Source organism: Salmo salar, chromosome 13, assembly GCF_965601325.2.
Source record: "Salmo salar chromosome 13, fSalSal1, whole genome shotgun sequence".
Lineage (NCBI taxonomy): Eukaryota > Metazoa > Chordata > Actinopteri > Salmoniformes > Salmonidae > Salmo > Salmo salar.
Window position 1 is genome coordinate 32,370,040 of NC_138303.1, and position 20,150 is coordinate 32,390,189.

At 40.9% G+C, this 20,150-nt stretch overlaps 1 protein-coding gene across 2 annotated transcripts in view; it reads right to left on the minus strand.

Moving 5' to 3' along the window:
• Window positions 1-20,150, minus strand: part of LOC106566879 (solute carrier family 35 member E2A) — a 45,461-nt gene that overhangs the window by 5,657 nt on the left and 19,654 nt on the right. For both annotated transcript variants that reach the window (XM_014135407.3, XM_014135406.3), the window contains exons 2-8: window positions 13,756-14,200; window positions 13,454-13,589; window positions 12,925-13,052; window positions 7,225-7,345; window positions 7,028-7,081; window positions 6,712-6,784; window positions 233-378 (exon numbers count right to left, since the gene is read on the minus strand). In XM_014135407.3, the coding sequence (XP_013990882.1) occupies window positions 233-378; window positions 6,712-6,784; window positions 7,028-7,081; window positions 7,225-7,345; window positions 12,925-13,052; window positions 13,454-13,589; window positions 13,756-14,035 (938 nt within the window). In that variant the 5' untranslated portion in view covers window positions 14,036-14,200. The remainder of the gene's footprint in view (window positions 1-232; window positions 379-6,711; window positions 6,785-7,027; window positions 7,082-7,224; window positions 7,346-12,924; window positions 13,053-13,453; window positions 13,590-13,755; window positions 14,201-20,150) is intronic.

A 20,150-nucleotide genomic window follows, 5' to 3' on the forward strand; every position in this document is an offset into this window, starting at 1 on the left:
ACTGTGACAGACTGCCTGCCTGTCTAAATGCAATGACTGTCAAGGATAATAGTGCTACCTGAAAGTGCAATAGTCCCACCTGAAAGTGAGTGGGTGTGGGGGCTTCTCAATAAATTCACGTGGCTCTCTATCCTTATCCACTTTCCTTCATCTGTACTGAGGTAAAATAACTGATGGGAATGATGGCTAACTGTATTGAGATGCCCCCTGCCTGTGTGTGTCAGACTCCTACCTAAAGGTGACGGGAGATATGCGTCCCATGAGGGCGTAGGCGGTGACACTCTGCAGGTGGAACAGGGCCCCATCAAACAGCAGCAGCAGAACGATGTCTGGACTCCAGCTGAACGAACGCCCACTCTTCCCAATCACTGAAATGTCCTGGAAACACAAAGGAACATGGGAGAACATCTTCAAACTGTTGGCACTCCCCCAAACCAAATATCAGGTAAATTGCTAGCTTACCACTTTTATTCCAACTTAAAAAGGCAAACAGAATTTTCATTGCTTGTTTTTAAAACAACAATTTGTCAATATAATACCAGTATTTTGGTGATCATTATGATAGTAATAGTATTTTATCATTTGTATCTGCCATCAGTAGCTTTAGCTGCACAATACAATACTACACTGAACAAAAATATAAACGCAACTTGTAAAGTGTTGGTGCCATGTTTCATAAGCTGAAATAAAAGATCATAGAAATGTGCCATACGCACAAAAAGCTTATTTCTCTAAAATGTTGTGCACAAATTCATTTACATCCCTGTTATTGAGCATTTCTCCTTTGCCAAGATAATCCATCCATCTGACAGGTGTGGCATATAAAAAAGCTGATTAAACAGCATGATCATTAGGTGCACCTTGTGCTGGGGACTAGAAAAGGCCCCTTTAAAATGTGCCGTTTTGTCACAAAACAATGCCACAGATGTCTCAAGTTAAGTGAGCTTGCAATTGGCATGCTGACTGTAGGAATGTCCACCAGACCGGTTATCAGAGAATTGAATGTTCAGCATTCAATGTTCAATGGGCCAACGTCGTTTTAGAGAATTTGGCAGTACGTCCAACCAGCTCACAACTGCAGACCACGTGTAACCATGCCAGCCCAGGACCTCCACATCCAGCTTCATCACCTGCGGGATTGTCTGAGACCAGCCACCCGGATAGCTGATGAAACTGTGGATTTGCACAACTAAAGTATTTCTGCACAAACTGTCAGAAACCGTCTCAGGGAAGCGTGCTCATTGTCCTCACCAGGGTCTTGACTTAACTGCAGTTTGGCTTGGTTACCGACTTCAATGGGCAAATGCTCACCTTTGATCAATCAATGAAATGTATTTATAAAGCCCTTTTTACATCAGCCGATGTTACAAAGTGCTATACAGAAACCCAGCCAAAAGCCCCAAACAGCAAGCAATGCAGATGGCCACTGGCACGCTGGAGAAGTGTGCTGTTCATGGATGAATCCCGGTATCAACTTTACCGGGCAGATGGCAGACAGCGTGTGTGGCGTTGTGTGGGAGAGCGGTTTGCTGATGTCAACGTTGTGAACAGAGTACCCCATGGTGGCGGTGGGGTTATTGTATGGACAGGCATAAGCTAAAGACAACAAACACAATTACATTTTATCAATGGCAATTTGAATGCACAAAGATACCGTGATGAGATCCTGAGGCCCACTGTCGTGCCATTCATCCACTGCCATCACCTCATGTTTCAGCATGATAATGCACGGCCCCATGTCACAAGGATCTGTACACAATTCCTGGAAGCTGAAAATGTCCCAGCTCTTCCATTGCCTGCATGTTCACCAGACATGTCACCTATTGAGCATGTTTGGGATGCTTTGGATTGACATGTACGACTGCGTGTTCCAGTTCCCACCAATATCCAGCAACTTCGCACAGCCAATGAAGAGGAATGGAACAACATTCCACAGGTCACAATCAACAGGCTGATCAACTCTATGCGAATGAGATGTGTCGTGCTGCATGAGACAAATGGTGGTTACACCAGATAACTGACTGGTTTTCTGACCCACACCCTTACTTTTTTTAAGGTCTGTGACCAACAGATGCATATCTCTATTCCCAGTCATGTGAAATCCATAGATTAGGGCCTAATGAATTTATTTAAATTGACTGATTTCCTGATATGAACTGTAACTCAGTAAAATCTTTGAAATTGTTGTATGTTGTGTTTATATTTTTGTTCAGTGTATATTCAAAACAAATGTAGGCCGGTACACACTAGGCTATACAATATACTCCAGGGTAGAGAGCTGCATTGTGGACCCTGCACAGTCGTTTTTCCATGGACATGAACTTCCTAAACATAATAGGCTATAGTTTAGGCTCCAGCATTGACTGGAAAATAAATTGTCCCGCTTCTATCAAATTTATGCCAGATTATTTCAAAACATTTGTCTTTGTTTTGTAGGCAATTCGTTATCTATTGTATTAAACGGAATAGTCAAAAACTCTAATAACCAACTTTTTGCTTTATGTTCAGTAGCCTACCTTCTTATCTTTTGTTGGGCGTGCGAGATCAAGTGTGCCTATATGTGTGTTCTCAATTAACTCATTTCATGTATGTTTTCATGGAAAACAAGGACATTTCTAAGTGACCCCATACTTTTGACCGGGAGTATATCATTTGAATTATAAGAAAGGGAGACGTTCCTAATTAAACACTATTGCTTTGTGTCAATTTTCTAGTAGACACTGGCGCTGCAATGTCCGAACCTCCCATGTCAAATGAATCAGTCAGCACTGTGGGAGCCTCGGGAGTGACTATGAAAGAGTTGCTCACGATGCCCCTGCCTGTTAAAGTTGATAACACATTCGTCAATTAATTTACTCTGCATGTTGTCCTGTAAATTTGTCAGGAAGAGACCTTTCTGTAAATTGGGGATAATATTCTTTGCAAAGGACAAGGCCTCAGTGTTGTACAGCCTCATGAGACATGTCATCTCATGATGCTGTTCGACACGGTCTCAACATGTGATTGGTACTATGCATGGGACATACAGGATATTGACCGGTCACATTATGACCCTATTGACCACATTTTGTCAACTGCTGGCAGTTGTTGGAAACAGAAAGGCAGTTTTATGTCACAGACTGGCTTACATTGCACCGCAAATTTCTCACCATTGACAAGAGCTTTATATTATGAACAGAATTGGCTGACAGGGACCATACCCAAAGACAGCCTACTGTGCAGTAACATGTATAGTGGGCCCCAATTTTGCACTCTGAGTGTTAAATTGGTATATTAACTATATGCTAACTACCCAACGTGTATTATTTACATCATTCTTAGCTTAGCTAAATGGTATTGTCATTGTGCGTTCTCAATGAACATTGTAAAATCGGGTGCTTCGTAAATTCGCTCTGGCTATGTGCTCCGATTTCAGAGCATTCTAGTCTGAATGTGCCAGAGCGCAGAATAACTGTTGAATTTACTAATGCTCAACACCCGTTGAACATGGCCGGTATGTAATTGTATTCGAACACAGCTTGGGTATGTGAGTATGTTGATAAAATGTGTACGTATGCTTTGACGAGAGGTTTGAAACATTTTTCATTGGAATGAAATAGTAAAGGAGGTTTTGAGTAGAATCCAATTCCGCTCACTTGGCAGCCGTGTGTGTGGTGAATACAGTCACAGTGAAAGTCACCCTGTTTTAGGTGTGGGGCCGTTGGTCATTGGAAAAGTGAGTGTAGAGAAAATAGAGTTGAAATTGGCTACATTTACGACAGGAAAAGTATTATATTTAGTGGGGAAACGGACAGAATCGAAAGCAATAAGACTACTTACTACCCATGTCTCTGACCATAGGACCAGTAACAATACCCGGATAATGTTAAATGGCGACAGAATTGGAGCTGATATTGGGGTTGGATAATCTTTGCGAGATTCAAAGACAGTGTATTCTAATAGGTAACATATTAAAATTGTTAGTATATGGGCGAGAGCACGAATGATGTTTACAAATAGTCCAACTTTGTATCACGCCGCAATGAAACAATCGCTAAAACTTTGTTTTGAGGGTTTTGTGTTGAACAGTATATAGTTAATTTGTTATTTGTGTAAAAAGACGAAGAAACTTGCCAGACATCATATTCAAAATAAAGAAAAACCCTGGAATGAGTAGGTGTGTCCAAACTTTTGACTCGTACTGTAGTCATAAATCTAAGATTTATGAGCCACTTGGGCATGACCTCAGTATGTGACGACCTGTGTTTACGATCGGCAGGAAGAACAGAGAATGGTGGCGATGTTAGCCATCTTGATCTACACAGAAGAGCTAAATTACTTTTTAAAACTCTGTTCCCAGGGCCTGTTTCTGCACATCTGCTAACTGTCACAAAGATTAAAGAATGTACTTTCTATAAGAGGAGAGAGACAACTCAGTTTGTTGAGCATTCAACTCTGAACTATTCTTAGTAATGGTTAATTGCTTCATTTTTTGTCAATCTTATAATAAAGTTGTTGTTTGAAAGAATCTGCAGTCTCTCTTCCTATAGAATTTATACCACAAGCTACACCTAACAATGCTTCAAACACTGGTTGTAACTGCATTTGTAAAAACAATGCCACTTGTGCAATTGAAGGAGTTTAGAAATAAATGTGGTAGCAATAGAAAACTGGGACCCCCTCTTGACTTAACAAAGGCCAAAACTGTCTTCAAAAGTGTTTTCCCACGATTGCATTAAGAATAGTTGTGCATTGACCGCTTGTCAAAATACATGTTTTCCTCCGTATGGCTCTCGCAAATTGAATGCGCCTTGAGGAGTATTTCTCTCACATAGAACACACTGGCTGACCAGGTAAATAGGTCAACTATTCTACAATGGAGTTGTCTGATTTAGTTTTAACAACAACAGCCTACATGAGAAGAATAGTAGCACTGGAAAGTTGCATTCTGAGTGATGAAGTATAGGCTTTGAATTGCTTTGCCAGCAGCTACACACCAGTGTTGAGTTGAGTGCCGCGCGGTGATGCGCATTATAGACAAATTCTTCTTCTGAACATCGGATTGTCAGCAACAATCATGCATATCAGTTCAGAGCACACAGTGTAACAGAGAAAATAAAATATTTGAGAATACATTTGGGAATATATTTCGTAGAACAGACAAGCTTCTGTATTAGGCCATTTACAAATGCAATATACTCAATAGTACAGTAGTATAGTGCCTTCAGAAAGTATTCATACCACTGATTCCACATTTTGTTGTGTTACAGCCTGAAATCAAAATGGATTAAATATATTTTTATTCACCCATCTACACACAGTACCCATAATGACAAAGTGAAAACATGTTTTTACACATTTGAGCAGATTTATTGAAAATGAGATATCTAATTTACATAAGTATTCACACCCCTGAGTCAATACATGTTAGAGTCACCTTTGGCAGCGATTACACAATGTTATAAATTGCTTTGCCACATTTTTTGCAGTTTTACTTTAGTGCCTTATTTGCAAACAGGATGCATGTTTTGTAATATTTCTATTCTGTACAAGCTTCCTTTTCACTTTGTCATTTAGGTTAGTATTGTGGAGTAACTACAATGTTGTTGATCTATCCTCAGTGTTCTCCTATCACAGCCATTAAACTCTAACTGTTTTAAAGTCACCATTGGTCTCATCGTGAAATCCCTGAGCGGTTTCCTTCCTCTCCGGCAACTGAGTTAGGAAGGACACCTGTGTCTTTGTCGTGACAGGGTGTATTTATACACCATCAAAAGTGTAATTAACAACTTCACCATGATCAAAGGGATATTCAATGTCTGCTTTTAAATGTTTGTACCCATCTACAAATTAGGTGCCTTTCTTTGCGAGGGATTGGAAAACCTCCCTGGTCTTTGTGGTTGAATCTGTGTTTGAAATTCACTGCTCAACTTAAGGACCTTACAGATAATTGTATGTGTGGGGTACAGAGACGAGGTAATCATTCAAAAATCATGTTAAACACTTATTGCAACACAGAGTGCATGCATGCAACTTAGTATGTGACTTGTTAAACTCTAACTGTTTTAAAGTCACCATTGGTCTCATCGTGAAATCCCTGAGCGGTTTCCTTCCTCTCCGGCAACTGAGTTAGGAAGGACACCTGTGTCTTTGTCGTGACAGGGTGTATTTATACACCATCAAAAGTGTAATTAACAACTTCACCATGATCAAAGGGATATTCAATGTCTGCTTTTAAATGTTTGTACCCATCTACAAATTAGGTGCCTTTCTTTGCGAGGGATTGGAAAACCTCCCTGGTCTTTGTGGTTGAATCTGTGTTTGAAATTCACTGCTCAACTTAAGGACCTTACAGATAATTGTATGTGTGGGGTACAGAGACGAGGTAATCATTCAAAAATCATGTTAAACACTTATTGCAACACAGAGTGCATGCATGCAACTTAGTATGTGACTTGTTAAGAACATTTTTACTCCCAAATTTATTTAGGCTTGCCATCACAAAGGGGTTCAATGCTTATTCACTCTAGACATTTCAGCTTTTCATTTTTAATTCACTTGTTAACAATTCTAAAAACGAAATTCCACTTTGACATTATGGAGTAATTGTGTGTAGAACAGTGACACATCTCCATTTAATCCATTTTAAATTCAGGCTGTAACAACCAAATGTGGAAAAAGTCAAGGTATGTGAATACTTTCTGAAGGCACTGTACTGTTTATGTGACTGACCATGAGGAAGACCCAGGCAGGTATGAGCATAATGACTGCAGCTGCACTGGTGTAGAACTGCAGATCTGGAGGGCTAAACAGGACACAGGAACAAGCATTTTATTCAGTACCGATTTCACATACTATAATCTACAGTCAACATCAAATTCCTCAACTCCTCACATTCTTTACACATCTGTTAAAAAACTGATGTATTGTGCTTTTGTATTCCTATGATACAATTAAACAGGCATTATAATCTAGTACAGGATATAAAACTGGGCATAATATACCTACATTCATTTACTATAATATGGAAGAACTAAAAACAACTTACCTGAATTTGTAGGTGTCCCCACTTAGTAGCTTCTTTGAAAAAACATTCTGTAAACTGAAAGGGAATATGAAGAGAACAATGAAAACATGTGGTGTTACATTACCTTGAAAAGACAAAACTGTGAAATGTGAGAAAAGTTATCAAAGCTGGTACTATTGTGTTACTGTGTGTGTGTGTGTGTGTGTGTGTGTGTCTACCAGTCCATGATGTTGGTGGAGAGGGCTGCGGAGAAGCCCAGCATGTTGAAACTGATCTCTGATGCAGTGCAGAGGGCCAGACCAGCCATGACAGGAAACAGGGACAGGTTCACCCACATACCTACAGTAGTTTACGTACGTACGTACGCACACACACACACACACACACACACACACACACACACACACACACACACACACACACACACACACACACACACACACACACACACACACACACACACACACACACACACACACACACACACGTCAGCTTAAGGACATAGTCACAACACTTAAGGACATAGTCATACTTCATTAATAAGTGCATCGATGACGTCGTCCCCACATTAACCGAACATACATATCCCAATCAGAAGCCATGGTTTACAGGCAGCATCCACACTGAGATAAAGGCTCGAGCTGCCCCTTTCAAGGAGAGGGACACTAATCCGGACGCTTTTAAGAAATCCCGTTACGACCTCCGACGGGCCATCAAACAGGCAAAGCATCAGTAACGGACTAAGATCGAATCCTACAAAGTTGGCTCTTACACTCGTCCGATGTTGCGGTGTTAGCAAACTATCAAGGAATACAAAGTGAAACCCAGCAGCCCGGTGATGCGAGCTAAATGGCTCGTCTGGCAATTTCTCGCATGGAATAGCCTTCATTTCTCAGAACAAGAATATACTGACGAGGTTCAGAAGAGAGGTCTTTGTTTCTGGCCATTTTGAGCCTGTAATTGAACCCACAAATGCTGATGCTCCAGATACTCAACTAATCTAAAGAAGGCCAGTTTTATTGCTTATTTAAATCAGGACAACCGTTTTCAGCTGTGCTAACATAATTGCAAAAGGGTTTTCTAATGATCAATTAGCCTTTTAAGATGATAAACTTGGATTAGCTAACACAACGTGCCATTGGAACACAGGAGTGATGGTTGCTGATAATGGGCCTCTGTACGCTGTTGGATTCTGGGTAAACTTTGAACATTACTATACTAAAGACATGATAGATCAGAAGTAATACTATAGTATCTGCGGGGTGATAGAGCATGGTTGTTACATCAGAAGTTAATGGTAATCTGTAGGAGACAGATGGCTTTGGAATGTGCTGGGTGGACGGGAACAAGTCACGGGAGTGCAATAGGTGATACGGGTGGAGAGCTTTGGATTAGACATCAAGGGGGTTGAGGTCAGGTCACCTTAACCTGTTGGGGCTAGGGGGTAGTATTTGCACGGCCGGATAAAAAACGTACCCGATTTAAACTGGTTACTACTCTTGCCCAGAAACAAGAATATGCATATAATTAGTAGATTTGGATAGAAAACACTCTAAAGTTTCTAAAACTGTTTGAATGGTGTCTGTGAATATAACAGAACTCATATGGCAGGCCAAAACCTGAGAAGATTCCATACAGTGCCCTGTCTGACAATTTGTTGTCCTTCTGTTGCATCTCTATCGAAAATACAGCATCTGTGCTGTAATGTGACACTTTCTAAGGCTTCCATTGGCTCACTAAAGCCGCCAGAAAGTGGAATGGGGTGTCTGCTGTCTCTGGGCAAAGAACAGCAGCAGAGTTTGTAAGTGGTCAGCCCTGGGGACAGTGAGACTGAGATGCGCGTTCACGAGACTACTCCATTTTTTTATTTCAGCCTTTGAATGAATACCACGTTGCCCGGTTGGAATATTATCGCTATTTTACGAGAAAAATAGCATAAAAATTGATTTTAAACAGCGTTTGACATGCTTCTAAGTACGGTAATGGAATATTTTGATTTTTTTTGTCACGAAATGCGCATTACCCTTCGGATAGTGACCTGAACGCACGAACAAAACGGCGGTATTTGGATATAACTATGGATTATTTGGAACCAAAAGAACATTTGTTGTTAAGTAGAAGTCCTGGGAGTGCATTCTGACGAAGAACAGCAAAGGTAATCCAATTTTTCTAATAGTAATTCTGAGTTTAGTGAGCCCCAAACTTGGTGGGTGTCAAAATAGCTAGCCGTGATGTCCGAGCTATGTACTCAGAATATTGCAAAATGTGCTTTCGCCGAAAAGCTATTTTAAAATCGGACATAGCGTTTGCATAAAGGAGTTCTGTATCTATAATTTAAAAAATAATTGTTATGTATTTTGTCAACGTTTATCATGAGTAATTGAGTAAATTCACCGGAAGGTTTCGGTGGGTATGCTAGTTCTGAACATCACATGCTAATGTAAAAAGCTGGTTTTTGATATAAATATGAACTTGATTGAACAAAACATGCATGTATTGTATAACATAATGTCCTAGGAAGATCATCAAAGGTTAGTGCTGCATTTAGCTGTGGTTTTGGTTTTTGTGACATATATGTTTGCTTTGAAAATGGCTGTGTGATTATTTTTGGCAGGGTACTCTCCTGACATAATCTAATGATGTTTTGCTTTCGCTGTAAAGCCTTTTTGAAATCGGACAATGTGGTTAGATTAACGAGAGTCTAGTCTTTAAAATGGTGTAAAATAGTCATATGTTTGAGAAATTGAAGTTATAGCATTTTTGAGGTACCGTAATTTCCGGACTATTGAGCGCACCTGAATATAAGCCGCACCCACTGAATTAAAAAATATATATTATTTTGAACATAAATAAGCCGCACATGTGTATAAGCCGCAGGTGCCTACCGGTACATTGAAACAAATGGACTTTACACAGGCTTTAACGAAACACGGCTTGTAACAAAAATAAATGGGCTTTAACGAAACACGGCTTATAACAAAAAATAAAACATTTGCAGTAAGCTTTAGTTGTCTTTTTGCACTGAGTCAATTCCTCACGGTGCTGTTTCCAATGTCTTATCATCGACTCATTAAGACCAAGCTCCCGTGCAGCAGCTCTATTTCCTATTCCAACAGTCAGATCAATCGCCTTCAACTTGAAAGCTCCATCATATGCATTTCTCTGTGTCTTTGCCATGATGAGGGTGACAAAATGACTACCGTAATCAGAATGATGGGAAGTTTGAGAGCGCTCGATTTAATCTAAACAGTAAACAAAAAAGTTGTTTGACCTTAACCCGTTCGGCAATTTCATTGGTCTAATGAAAGCTTCATGCCGCCAAAAAACTGAGCATGTAACAGAATGTGTTTTTTTGGAGAGAAAAAATTTGAAAGCGTGAAAAATCCATATATTAGCCGCGTCATTGTATAAGCCGCGAGGTTCAAAGCATGGGAAAAAAGTTGCGGCTTATAGTCCGGAAATTACGGTATTTGTATTTCGCGCCACGCGATTCCACTGGCTGTTGACTAGGGTGGGACGCAAACGTCCGACCTAGCCCAGAGAGGTTTTAAGGGAGACAGAACGGTTTATTACTCTATCACTTCGTCTTCCTGTCATACCATAAAAAATAAGTATTGGAGAGAAGGAGTGTCTAAATTGGAGTACTGGAAACGTGATGTCTGAATGCAGCTGTAGCAACCCTTTGGGAAGAATTACACTTGGTTAAGCTTTTCTAGTGTCCGTCGAGTTATTTACTCTAAAAATAAGAACCTAACAACACCTATGTAGATATTCCACTAAAATCATACGTTTTCAGCTACAATAGTCATTTACAACATTAACAATGTCTACACTGTATTTCTGATCAATTTGATGTTACTTTAATGGACAACATTTTTTGCTTTTCTTTCAAAAACAAGGAAATTTTTAAGTGACTCCAAACTTTTGAACAGTAGTGTGTGTGAATATATATATATATATATATATATATTGTATATATAAAATATACTGTGCCTTCGGAAAGTATTCAGACCCCTTGACTTTTTCCACATTTTTGTTACGTTACAGCTTTATTCTAAAATGTATGAAATAGTTTTTTCCCTTCCTCAATCTACACACAATAACCCATAATGACAAAGCAAAAACAGTTTTTAAAAAACAATTCGCTAATTTATTACAAATATAAACCAGAAAAATTTAATTTACATAAGTATTCAGACCCTTTACTCAGTACTTTGTTGAAGCACCTCTGGCAGCGATTACAGCCTCGAGTCTTCTTGGGTACGACGCTACAAGCTTGACACACCTGTATTTGGGGAGTTTCTCCCATTCTTTGCAGATCCTCTCAAGCGCTGTCAGGTTGGATGGGGAGCGTTGCTGCACAGCTATTTTCAGGTCTCTCCAGAATTGTTAGATTGGGTTCAAGTCCAGGCTCTGGCTGGGCCACTCAAGGACATTCAGAGACTTGACCCAAAGCCACTCCTGTGTTGTCTTGGCTGTGTTCTTAGGGTCATTTTCCTGTTAGAAGGTGAACCTTTGCCTCAGTCTGAGGTCCTGAGCGCTCTGGAGCAGGTTTTCATCAAGGATCTCTCTGTACGTTGTTCCGTTCATCTTTGCCTCGATCCTGACTAGTCTCCCAGTCCCTGCCGCTGAAAAACATTCCCACAGCATGATGCTGCCACCACGTTTCACCGTTGGGATGGTGCCAGGTTTCCTACAGATGTAACGCTTGGCACTCAAGCCAAAGAGTTAAATCTTGGTTTCATCATACCAGAGAATCTTGTTTCTCATGGTCTGAGAATCTTTAGGTGCCTTTTGGCAAACTCCAAGCAGGCTGTCGTGTGCCTTTTACTGAGGAGTGGCTTCTGTCTGGCCACTCTACCATAAAGGCCTGTTTGGTGGAGTGTGGCGAGATGGTCGTCCTTCTGGAAGGTTCTCCCATCTCCACGGAGTAACTTTGGAGCTCTGTCAGAGTGACCATCGGGTTCATGGTCACCTCCCCTTCTCCCACAATTGCTCAGTTTGGCCCAGGCAGCCAGCTCTAGGAAGAGTCTTGGTGGTTCCAAACTTCTTCCATTTAAGAATGATAGAGGCCACTGTGTTCTTGGGCACCTTCAATGCTGCAGACATTTTTTGGTACCCTTCCCCAGATCTGTGCCTCAACACAATCCTGTCCCGGAGCTCTACGGACAATTCCTTCGACCTCATGGCTTGGTTTTTGCTCTGACATGCACTGATATGGACAGGCACGTATATGGACAGGTGTGTGCCTCTCCAAATCATGTCCAATCAATTTAATTTACCACAGGTGGTCTCCAATCAAGTAGTAGAAACATATCAAGGATGATCAATAGAATCAGGATGCACCTGAGCTTAATTTAGTCTCATAGCAAAGGGTCTGAATTCTTATGCAAATAAGGTATATGTTTATTATTTTTAATACATTTGCTAACATTTTTAAAAACATTTTTTCGCTTTCTCATTATTGGGTATTGTGTGTAAATTGATGAGGATTTTTTTTATTTAATCCATTTCACAATAAGGCTGTAATGAACAAAATGTGGAACAATGTCAAATGCACTGTATCTACCTCCATTACCTCGTACCCCTGAACATCAACTCGGTACTGGTACCTCGTGTATATAGCCAAGTTATCGTTACTCATTGTGTATTTATTCCTTGTGTTATTATCTTTAAAAAAAATTCTCTCTGCATTGTTGGGAAGGACCCGTAAGTAAGCATTTCACTGTTAGTCTACACCTATTGTTTACGAAACATGTGACAAATACAATTTGATTTGATACTAGAGACGGGAATGTTTACAGAATGAAACCCTGACCGAATCCTAAGAACATAATGAAGGGTGCATATAAGGGGATAGTGAAGGGTTTTCTGGATTGGAACTCAGCCAGACACTTCACTGTGTGTATGTGCTTTACCTGTGTATTCCCCCAAGATCAGCCTTGACATGATGACAGTGAAGATGGGCGCAGAGCTCTTCACCGTCTCGGCAAAGGAAACGGCCACATTCTTCAGGCTCACCAGACCCAGCACCACACTGGTGAACCTACAGAACGGAACAGGTCAGTGGCATTCAGACCAGAAGACAATCCCACACTACATCCACTCTGAACCTGAACCTCTGCTACACAAAGTCCGTTTCAATTTTCCAGATTGTCAAACTGTTTATCTGTAATGATAGAGGAGCTGATATTGAGGTGCAGCATCTCACTTCCCTAAAATATACCCATTTAGTGGCCATTAAAGTTCAACAACCATTTTGGTAGCACTGATACTCCTACTATGGAAACAACACTCAAATGATCACAAAATAAACATTGATCAATTAACATTAGTCATTATGGAAATAAAAGCTAGTTATGTATTAGTCCAACTTAACAAAAGGAAACAAACCAACCAAATAACTTCAACAATGCAGCTGAAAGTAGAGTCAGAGTGCAGACCCACCTCATGAGCCCCACAAACAGCATGATCATGAGGAAGTTGGGGGGGTACTCAGTCCTGGACTTGTGCTGGTATAGGCAGCAAGGCACATACATCTTCAGAAAGCCTATGATGGTGGTGGAGACCATTTGAACAGCGCCTACAAATCAATTAAAACCAATAAACCATGGTACAACAACATGTAGGAATTGAGTCCTCTACCCCTGAGGCCCTTAGTACACTGATTAGAATCAACCAACTATCATCTATTGATTGGAGTATTGACAATTTGAAATTGAGTGTGTGTGTGGATGCCTGTTCCTTACCCAGCATGCTTGGCTCCCCCTCTAGCAGAGATAGGATGTACTTGTTGAGGAAAAGTGTGCAGAAGCTGAAGAAGTACCACAGGCCCAGGTAGACCAGCGACTTGGAGTTCCACACCCCTGAATCTGCCTCGATTATCGTGGTCTCTGTGATGGTGATCTTCAGCACGTGTTCCCCCGGCATGCTATCGCTGCGTGCCAGCACCACACGCTCCTGCCTGCTTCGAAACGGAGAAAGGAACCGCCACAGGGAATGTCTTCCAGCCCAACCGTTGGACGCCATGATGCACAGCGCCCGAGGATCCACTGACCAGGATCCAGCAAGCACAAATACAGAGATGAGGGGGAGGGGACTGGTGGAGAGGACTGGTCAGTCCATCGTCAGTCTGTGTGTCTATCCAACAGTGTGTTCAGCATGACTGTAGAAGTGGTGGTCTCTGCAACACAGCTAAAACACAAGGAATGAATATAGTTGACAGTCTTCTAGCATTATGCCATTTTTAAATCATCCTAAAAGGGACAAAAGTTACTTAACCCATATACAGTCTTTATTGGTTTTCAAAATGATACACTAGACATTAAAGGCAATACTGCCGGGCACAAGCTTCTAACAACGCAAACCAAGAGTTGGTCTACCTATCCACAAGACATGGCTATTAAAAGCCATGAGTGGTGAGTAGGGTTGCAAAGGGTCGGAAACTTTCCGGGAAATTTTCCATGGAAAGTTAAGCACTGGAATTTGGGGAATTTTACTTAAATTCATCAAAAAGTTAGCTTATAACAACCTTTTATGTGGGATACACATAAGGCAATTATTGTGGCATATTTTGGTTAAACTAACCCCAATTAAATGAAATTTCAACCCTCTGCATGTGCAGTGCACTCTTCAATCACATGTACAGTGCACTCTCAAGATCTTGCACACTAATGAGATGCTATTGAGCCCACACTACTACACTGTCTGAGCCAAGGACTACATGCTTTCTGGTTCGTTTTGATTACAATACTGGGTGGGGTGAATATATTTTATATGACATACATGATTTTTTTGTTAACTAGTAAATAGTAGCCTACAGCAAAGTGTGTTTAAATCATTTCTAATTTGTTAACAATTTCTGCTAGTTAGTTTTTGCTACCATGTGGGTTTTAGCTTGCTTGAGCCTGCTAACTGATGAGTGTTAATTCACCTGTTTCCATACATGTTTCATTGTAAAACATTTATCTTACAAAGGAGTTGTTTAATCTAACTTTTCCAATCTTCACAGGAAAACGCCACGGGTCTCTATCTGATGTATGGAGACATTTCACTGCAGATAATGTAGAAGGAAAAGCTGTGTATATTTGCAGATACTGGGCCAAATCATATGTGAAGAATGCAACAAAGATGCAGAATCATCAGGCCAAGTGCATAAGGTTCCCTCAAGCGCTCACAACAAGCAACCTCTGAAAAAAGTCCCTCTACATCTATTTGAGGTGAAAATGATGAATCAGACACCACGGTCCTCCTGGAATCAGAAGGTATTTGCACTGTTGACAGACAATGCTGCGAACATGAAGGCTGCTTGGTCTAAAGTGGAGGAGTCCTACCCTCACATCACATCCATTGGCTGTGCTGCTCATGCATTGAATCTGCTCCTCAAGGACATCATGACACTGAAAACAATGGATACACTCTAAAGAGAGTCAAGGAAATGGTTAGGTATGTGAAGGGTCATCAAGTTATAGCAGCAATCTACCTCACCAAGCAAAGTGAGAAGAATAAGAGCACCACATTGAAGCTGCCCAGCAACACCCGTTGGGGTGGTGTTGTCATCATGTTTGACAGCCTCCTGGAGGGGAAGGAGTCTCTCCAAGAAATGGCCATATCACAGTCTGCCGATATGGACAGCCCCATCAAGGGATCCTCCTGGATGATGTATTTTGGGAGAGAGTTGTAAAGCAGCCTGAAACCTATAGCAGTAGCGATTGTGCGGATTGAGAGAGACAATGCCATTCTGTCTGATGTTCAGACTCCGCTTGCAGATGTAAGAGAAGAAATCCATACTGTCCTTCCCACTTCACTGTTGCTACAAGCAGAGGAAACTACAGTTCTGAAATACATAAAAAAGCGTGAAGACTTCTGCCTGAAGCCCATGCACACCACAGTGTACATGTTGGACCACAGGGTATGCTGGCAAGAGCATCCTGTCTGGTGCGGAGTTCAACAAGGCCTATGGTGTCATCACTACCGTGTCTCGCCACCTTGGCCTACATGAGGGCAAGGTTCTTGGCAGTCTGGCGAAGTACACTTCCAAGCAAGGGCTTTGGGATGGAGATGCAATATGGCAGTCGTACCAACATATCTCATCAGCCACCTGGTGGAAGGGACTTTGTGGATCTGAGGCTCTCTCCCCTGTTTCCTCCATCATCCTCCAAATCCCACCAACATCAGCTGCCTCAGATCGCAACTGGTCCTTGTTTGGGAACACAGACACCTAAGCACGCAACAGGCTGACCAATACAAGGGTTGAAAAATTGGTGGCCATCCAGGCAAATTTGAGACTTTTTGAGCCTGACAATGAGCCATCCTCAACACGGTTGGAAAGTGACAGTGAAGATGAGCCCTCAGAGTCTGATGTTCAAGAGGTGGACATTGAGGAGGTCCAGGAAGAAGACATGGAAGCCTGAGAGGAAGACAACGAAATCTTTAGTTTCTAGACTATCATTCTACAGATGTATGTTGAAAATGTTTTTGGGAGATGCGATGGATCATTGGGGATCATTCAATATTCCCTTTCTTTTGTTGTTCAGTGAAATCATCCCATATGAAGTTCAATTCGTAACTAAATAGTTTTTTTTTCTATTGGAAGGATGTAATCATTTGCAATTATGTCTACTTACAGTTGAAGTCGGAAGTTTACATAAACTTAGGTTGAAGTCATTAAAACTCGTTTTTCAACCACTCCACAAATGTCTTGTTAACAAACTATAGTTTTGGCAAGACGGTTAAGACATCTACTTTGTGCATGACACAAGTTATTCCAGTGGGTCAGAAGGTTACATACACTAAGTTGACTGAGCCTTTACACAGCTTGGAAAATTCCAGAAAGTGGCTTTAGAAGCTTCTGATAGGCTAATTGACATAATTTGAGTCAATTGGAGGTGTACCTGTGGATGTATTTCAAGGCCTACCTTCCAACTCAGTGCCTCTTTGCTTGACATCATGGGAAAATCAAAAGAAATCAGCCAAGACCTCAGAAAATAAATTGTAGACCTCCACAAGTCTGGTTCATCCTTGGGAGCAATTTCCAAATGCCTGAAGGAACCACGTTCATCTGTACAAACAATAGTACGCAAGTATAAACACCATGGGACCATGCAGCTGTCATACCACTCAGGAAGGAGACGCGTTCTGTCTCGTAGAGATGAACGTACTTTGGTGCGAAAAGTGCAAATCAATCCCAGAACAACAGCAAAGGACCTTGTGAAGATGCTGGAGGAAACAGGTACAAAAGTATCTATATCCACAGTAAAACGAGTCCTATATCGACATAACCTGAAAGGCCGCTCAGCAAGGAAGAAGCCACTGCTCCAAAACTGCCATAAAAAAGCCAGACTACGGTTTGCAACTGCACACGGGGACAAAGATCGTACTTTTTGGAGAAATGTCCTCTGGTCTGATGATACAAAAATATAACTGTTTGGCCATAATGACAATCGTTGTATTTGGAGGAAAAAATGGGATGCTTGCAAGCTGAAGAACACCATTCCAATCATGAAGCACGGGGGTGGCAGCATCATGTTGTGGGGGTGCTTTGCTGCAGGAGGGACTGGGGCACTTCACAAAATAGATGGCATCATGAGGAAGGAAAAGTATGTGGATATATTGAAGCAACATCTAAAGACATCAGTCAGGAAGTTAAAGCTTTGTCACAAATGGGTCTTCCAAATGGACAATGGCCCCAAGCATACTTACAAAGTTGTGGAAAATGGCTTAAAATGGCTTAAGGACAACAAAGTCAAGGTATTGGAGTGGCCATCACAAAGCCCTGACCTCATCCTATAGAAAAAGGAGGCCTACAAACCTGACTCAGTTACACCAGCTCTGTCTGGAGGAATGGGCCAAAATCACCCAACATATTGTGGGAAGCTTGTGGAAGGCTACCCGAAACATTTGACACAAGTTAAACATTTTAAAGGCAATGCTACCAAATACTAATTGAGTGTATGTAAACTTCTGACCCACTGGGAATGTGATGAAAGAAATAAAAGCTGAAATAAATCATTCTCTCTACTATTATTCTGACATTTCACATTCTTAAAATAAAGTGGTGATCCTAACTGACCTAAGACAGGGAATTTTTACTAGGATTAAATGTCAGGAATTGTGAAAAACTGATAAGCATGCAACCATTAAGAAAATGACTTAACCTGTTATGGCTAGGGGGCAGTATTTTCACGGCTGGATAAAAAACGTACCCGATTTAATCTGGTTACTACTCCTGCCCAGTAACTAGAATATGCATATAATTATTGGCTTTGGATAGAAAACACTCCAAAGTTTCTAAAACTGTTTGAATGGTGTCTGTGAGTATAACAGAACTCAAATGGCAGGTCAAAACCTGAGAGATTCCTTTACAGGAAGTGGCCTGTCTGACCATTTCTTGAACTTCTTTGCCATCTCTATCTTTTACAAAGGATCTCTGCTCTAACGTGACACTTCCTACATCTTCCATGGGCGCTCAGAGCCCGGGAAAAACCTGAATGTCGTCATCCCAGCCCCAGGCTGAAACACATTATCGCCTTTCTCAAGTGGCTGATCAAGGGACTGTGGGCTTAGGCGCGTGCCCTGGCCGCCCCCGTCTTTGTGATTTTTCCTCTGTTTGCCGAAAAGGAGATTCCCGGTCGGAATATTATCACTTTTTTACGAGATAAATTGCATAAAAATTGATTTTAAACAGCGGTTGACATGCTTCGAAGTACGGTAATGGAATATTTAGAATTTTTTTGTCACGAATTGCGCCATGCGCACCACCCTGATTTACCATTTCGGATATTTTCTGGAACGCACAAACAAAACGCCGCTATTCGGATATAACGATGGATTATTTGGGACCAAACCAACATTTGTTATTGAAGTAGCAGTCCTGGGAGTGCATTCTGACGAAGACAACAAAAGGTAAATCAAACTTTTATAATAGTAAATCTGATTTTGGTGAAGGCTAAACTTGCTGGGTGTCTAAATAGCTAGCCCGTGATGGCTGGGCTATGTACTTAGAATATTGCAAAATGTGCTTTCACCAAAAAGCTATTTTAAAATCGGACATATCGAGTGCATAGAGGAGTTCTGTATCTATAATTCTTAAAATAATTGTTATGCTTTTTGTGAACGTTTATCGTGAGTAATTTAGTAAATTGTTAGTAAATTCCCCGGAAGTTTGCGGGGGGTATGCTAGTTCTGAACGTCACATGCTAATGTAAAAAGCTGGTTTTTGATATAAATATGAACTTGATTGAACAAAACATGCATGTATTGTATAACATAATGTCCTAGGGTTGTCATCTGATGAAGATCATCAAAGGTTAGTGCTGCATTTAGCTGTGGTTTGGGTTTTTGTGACATTATATGCTAGCTTGAAAAATGGGTGTCTGATTATTTCTGGCTGGGTACTCTGCTGACATAATCTAATGTTTTGCTTTCGCTGTAAAGCCTTTTTGAAATCGGACAGTGTGGTTAGATAAAGGAGAGTCTTGTCTTTAAAATGCTGTGAAATAGTCATATGTTTGAAAAATTGAAGTTTTTGTATTTTTGAGGAATTTGTAATTCGCGCCACGCCTATCATTGGATATTGGAGCAGGTGTTCCGCTAGCGGAACGTCTAGATGTAAGAAGTTAAATCCCCGTGGATTGATGAGAAATGTAAAAATGGTGTGGTTGAGAGGAATGAGGCAATAGGAATGGCAAATAAGCCTGGCTGCACAACCGTTTGGCAAACATATTGCAAATTGAGAAATCATGTAAATAAACTGAATAAAAAGAAGAAACTACACTATGAAACAAAGATAAATGACAAAGAATGATAGTAAAAAGCTTTGGAGCACCTTAAATTAAATTTTTGGGAAAAAAGCAAACTCAGCTCCATCATTCATTGAATCAGATGGCTCATTCATCACAAAACCGGCTGATATTGCCAACTACTTTAATGATTTTTTCATTGGCAAGATTTGCAAACATAGGCATGACATGCCAGCAACAAACGCTGACATTACAAATCCAAATATATCTGATCAATTTATGAAAGACAAGCATTGTAATTTTGAATTCTGTTTAAGTGAGTGTGGAAGAAGTGAAAAAAATACTGTTGTCTGCAAGCCACGGGGATCTGACAACTTGGATGGAAAATTACTGAGGATAATAGC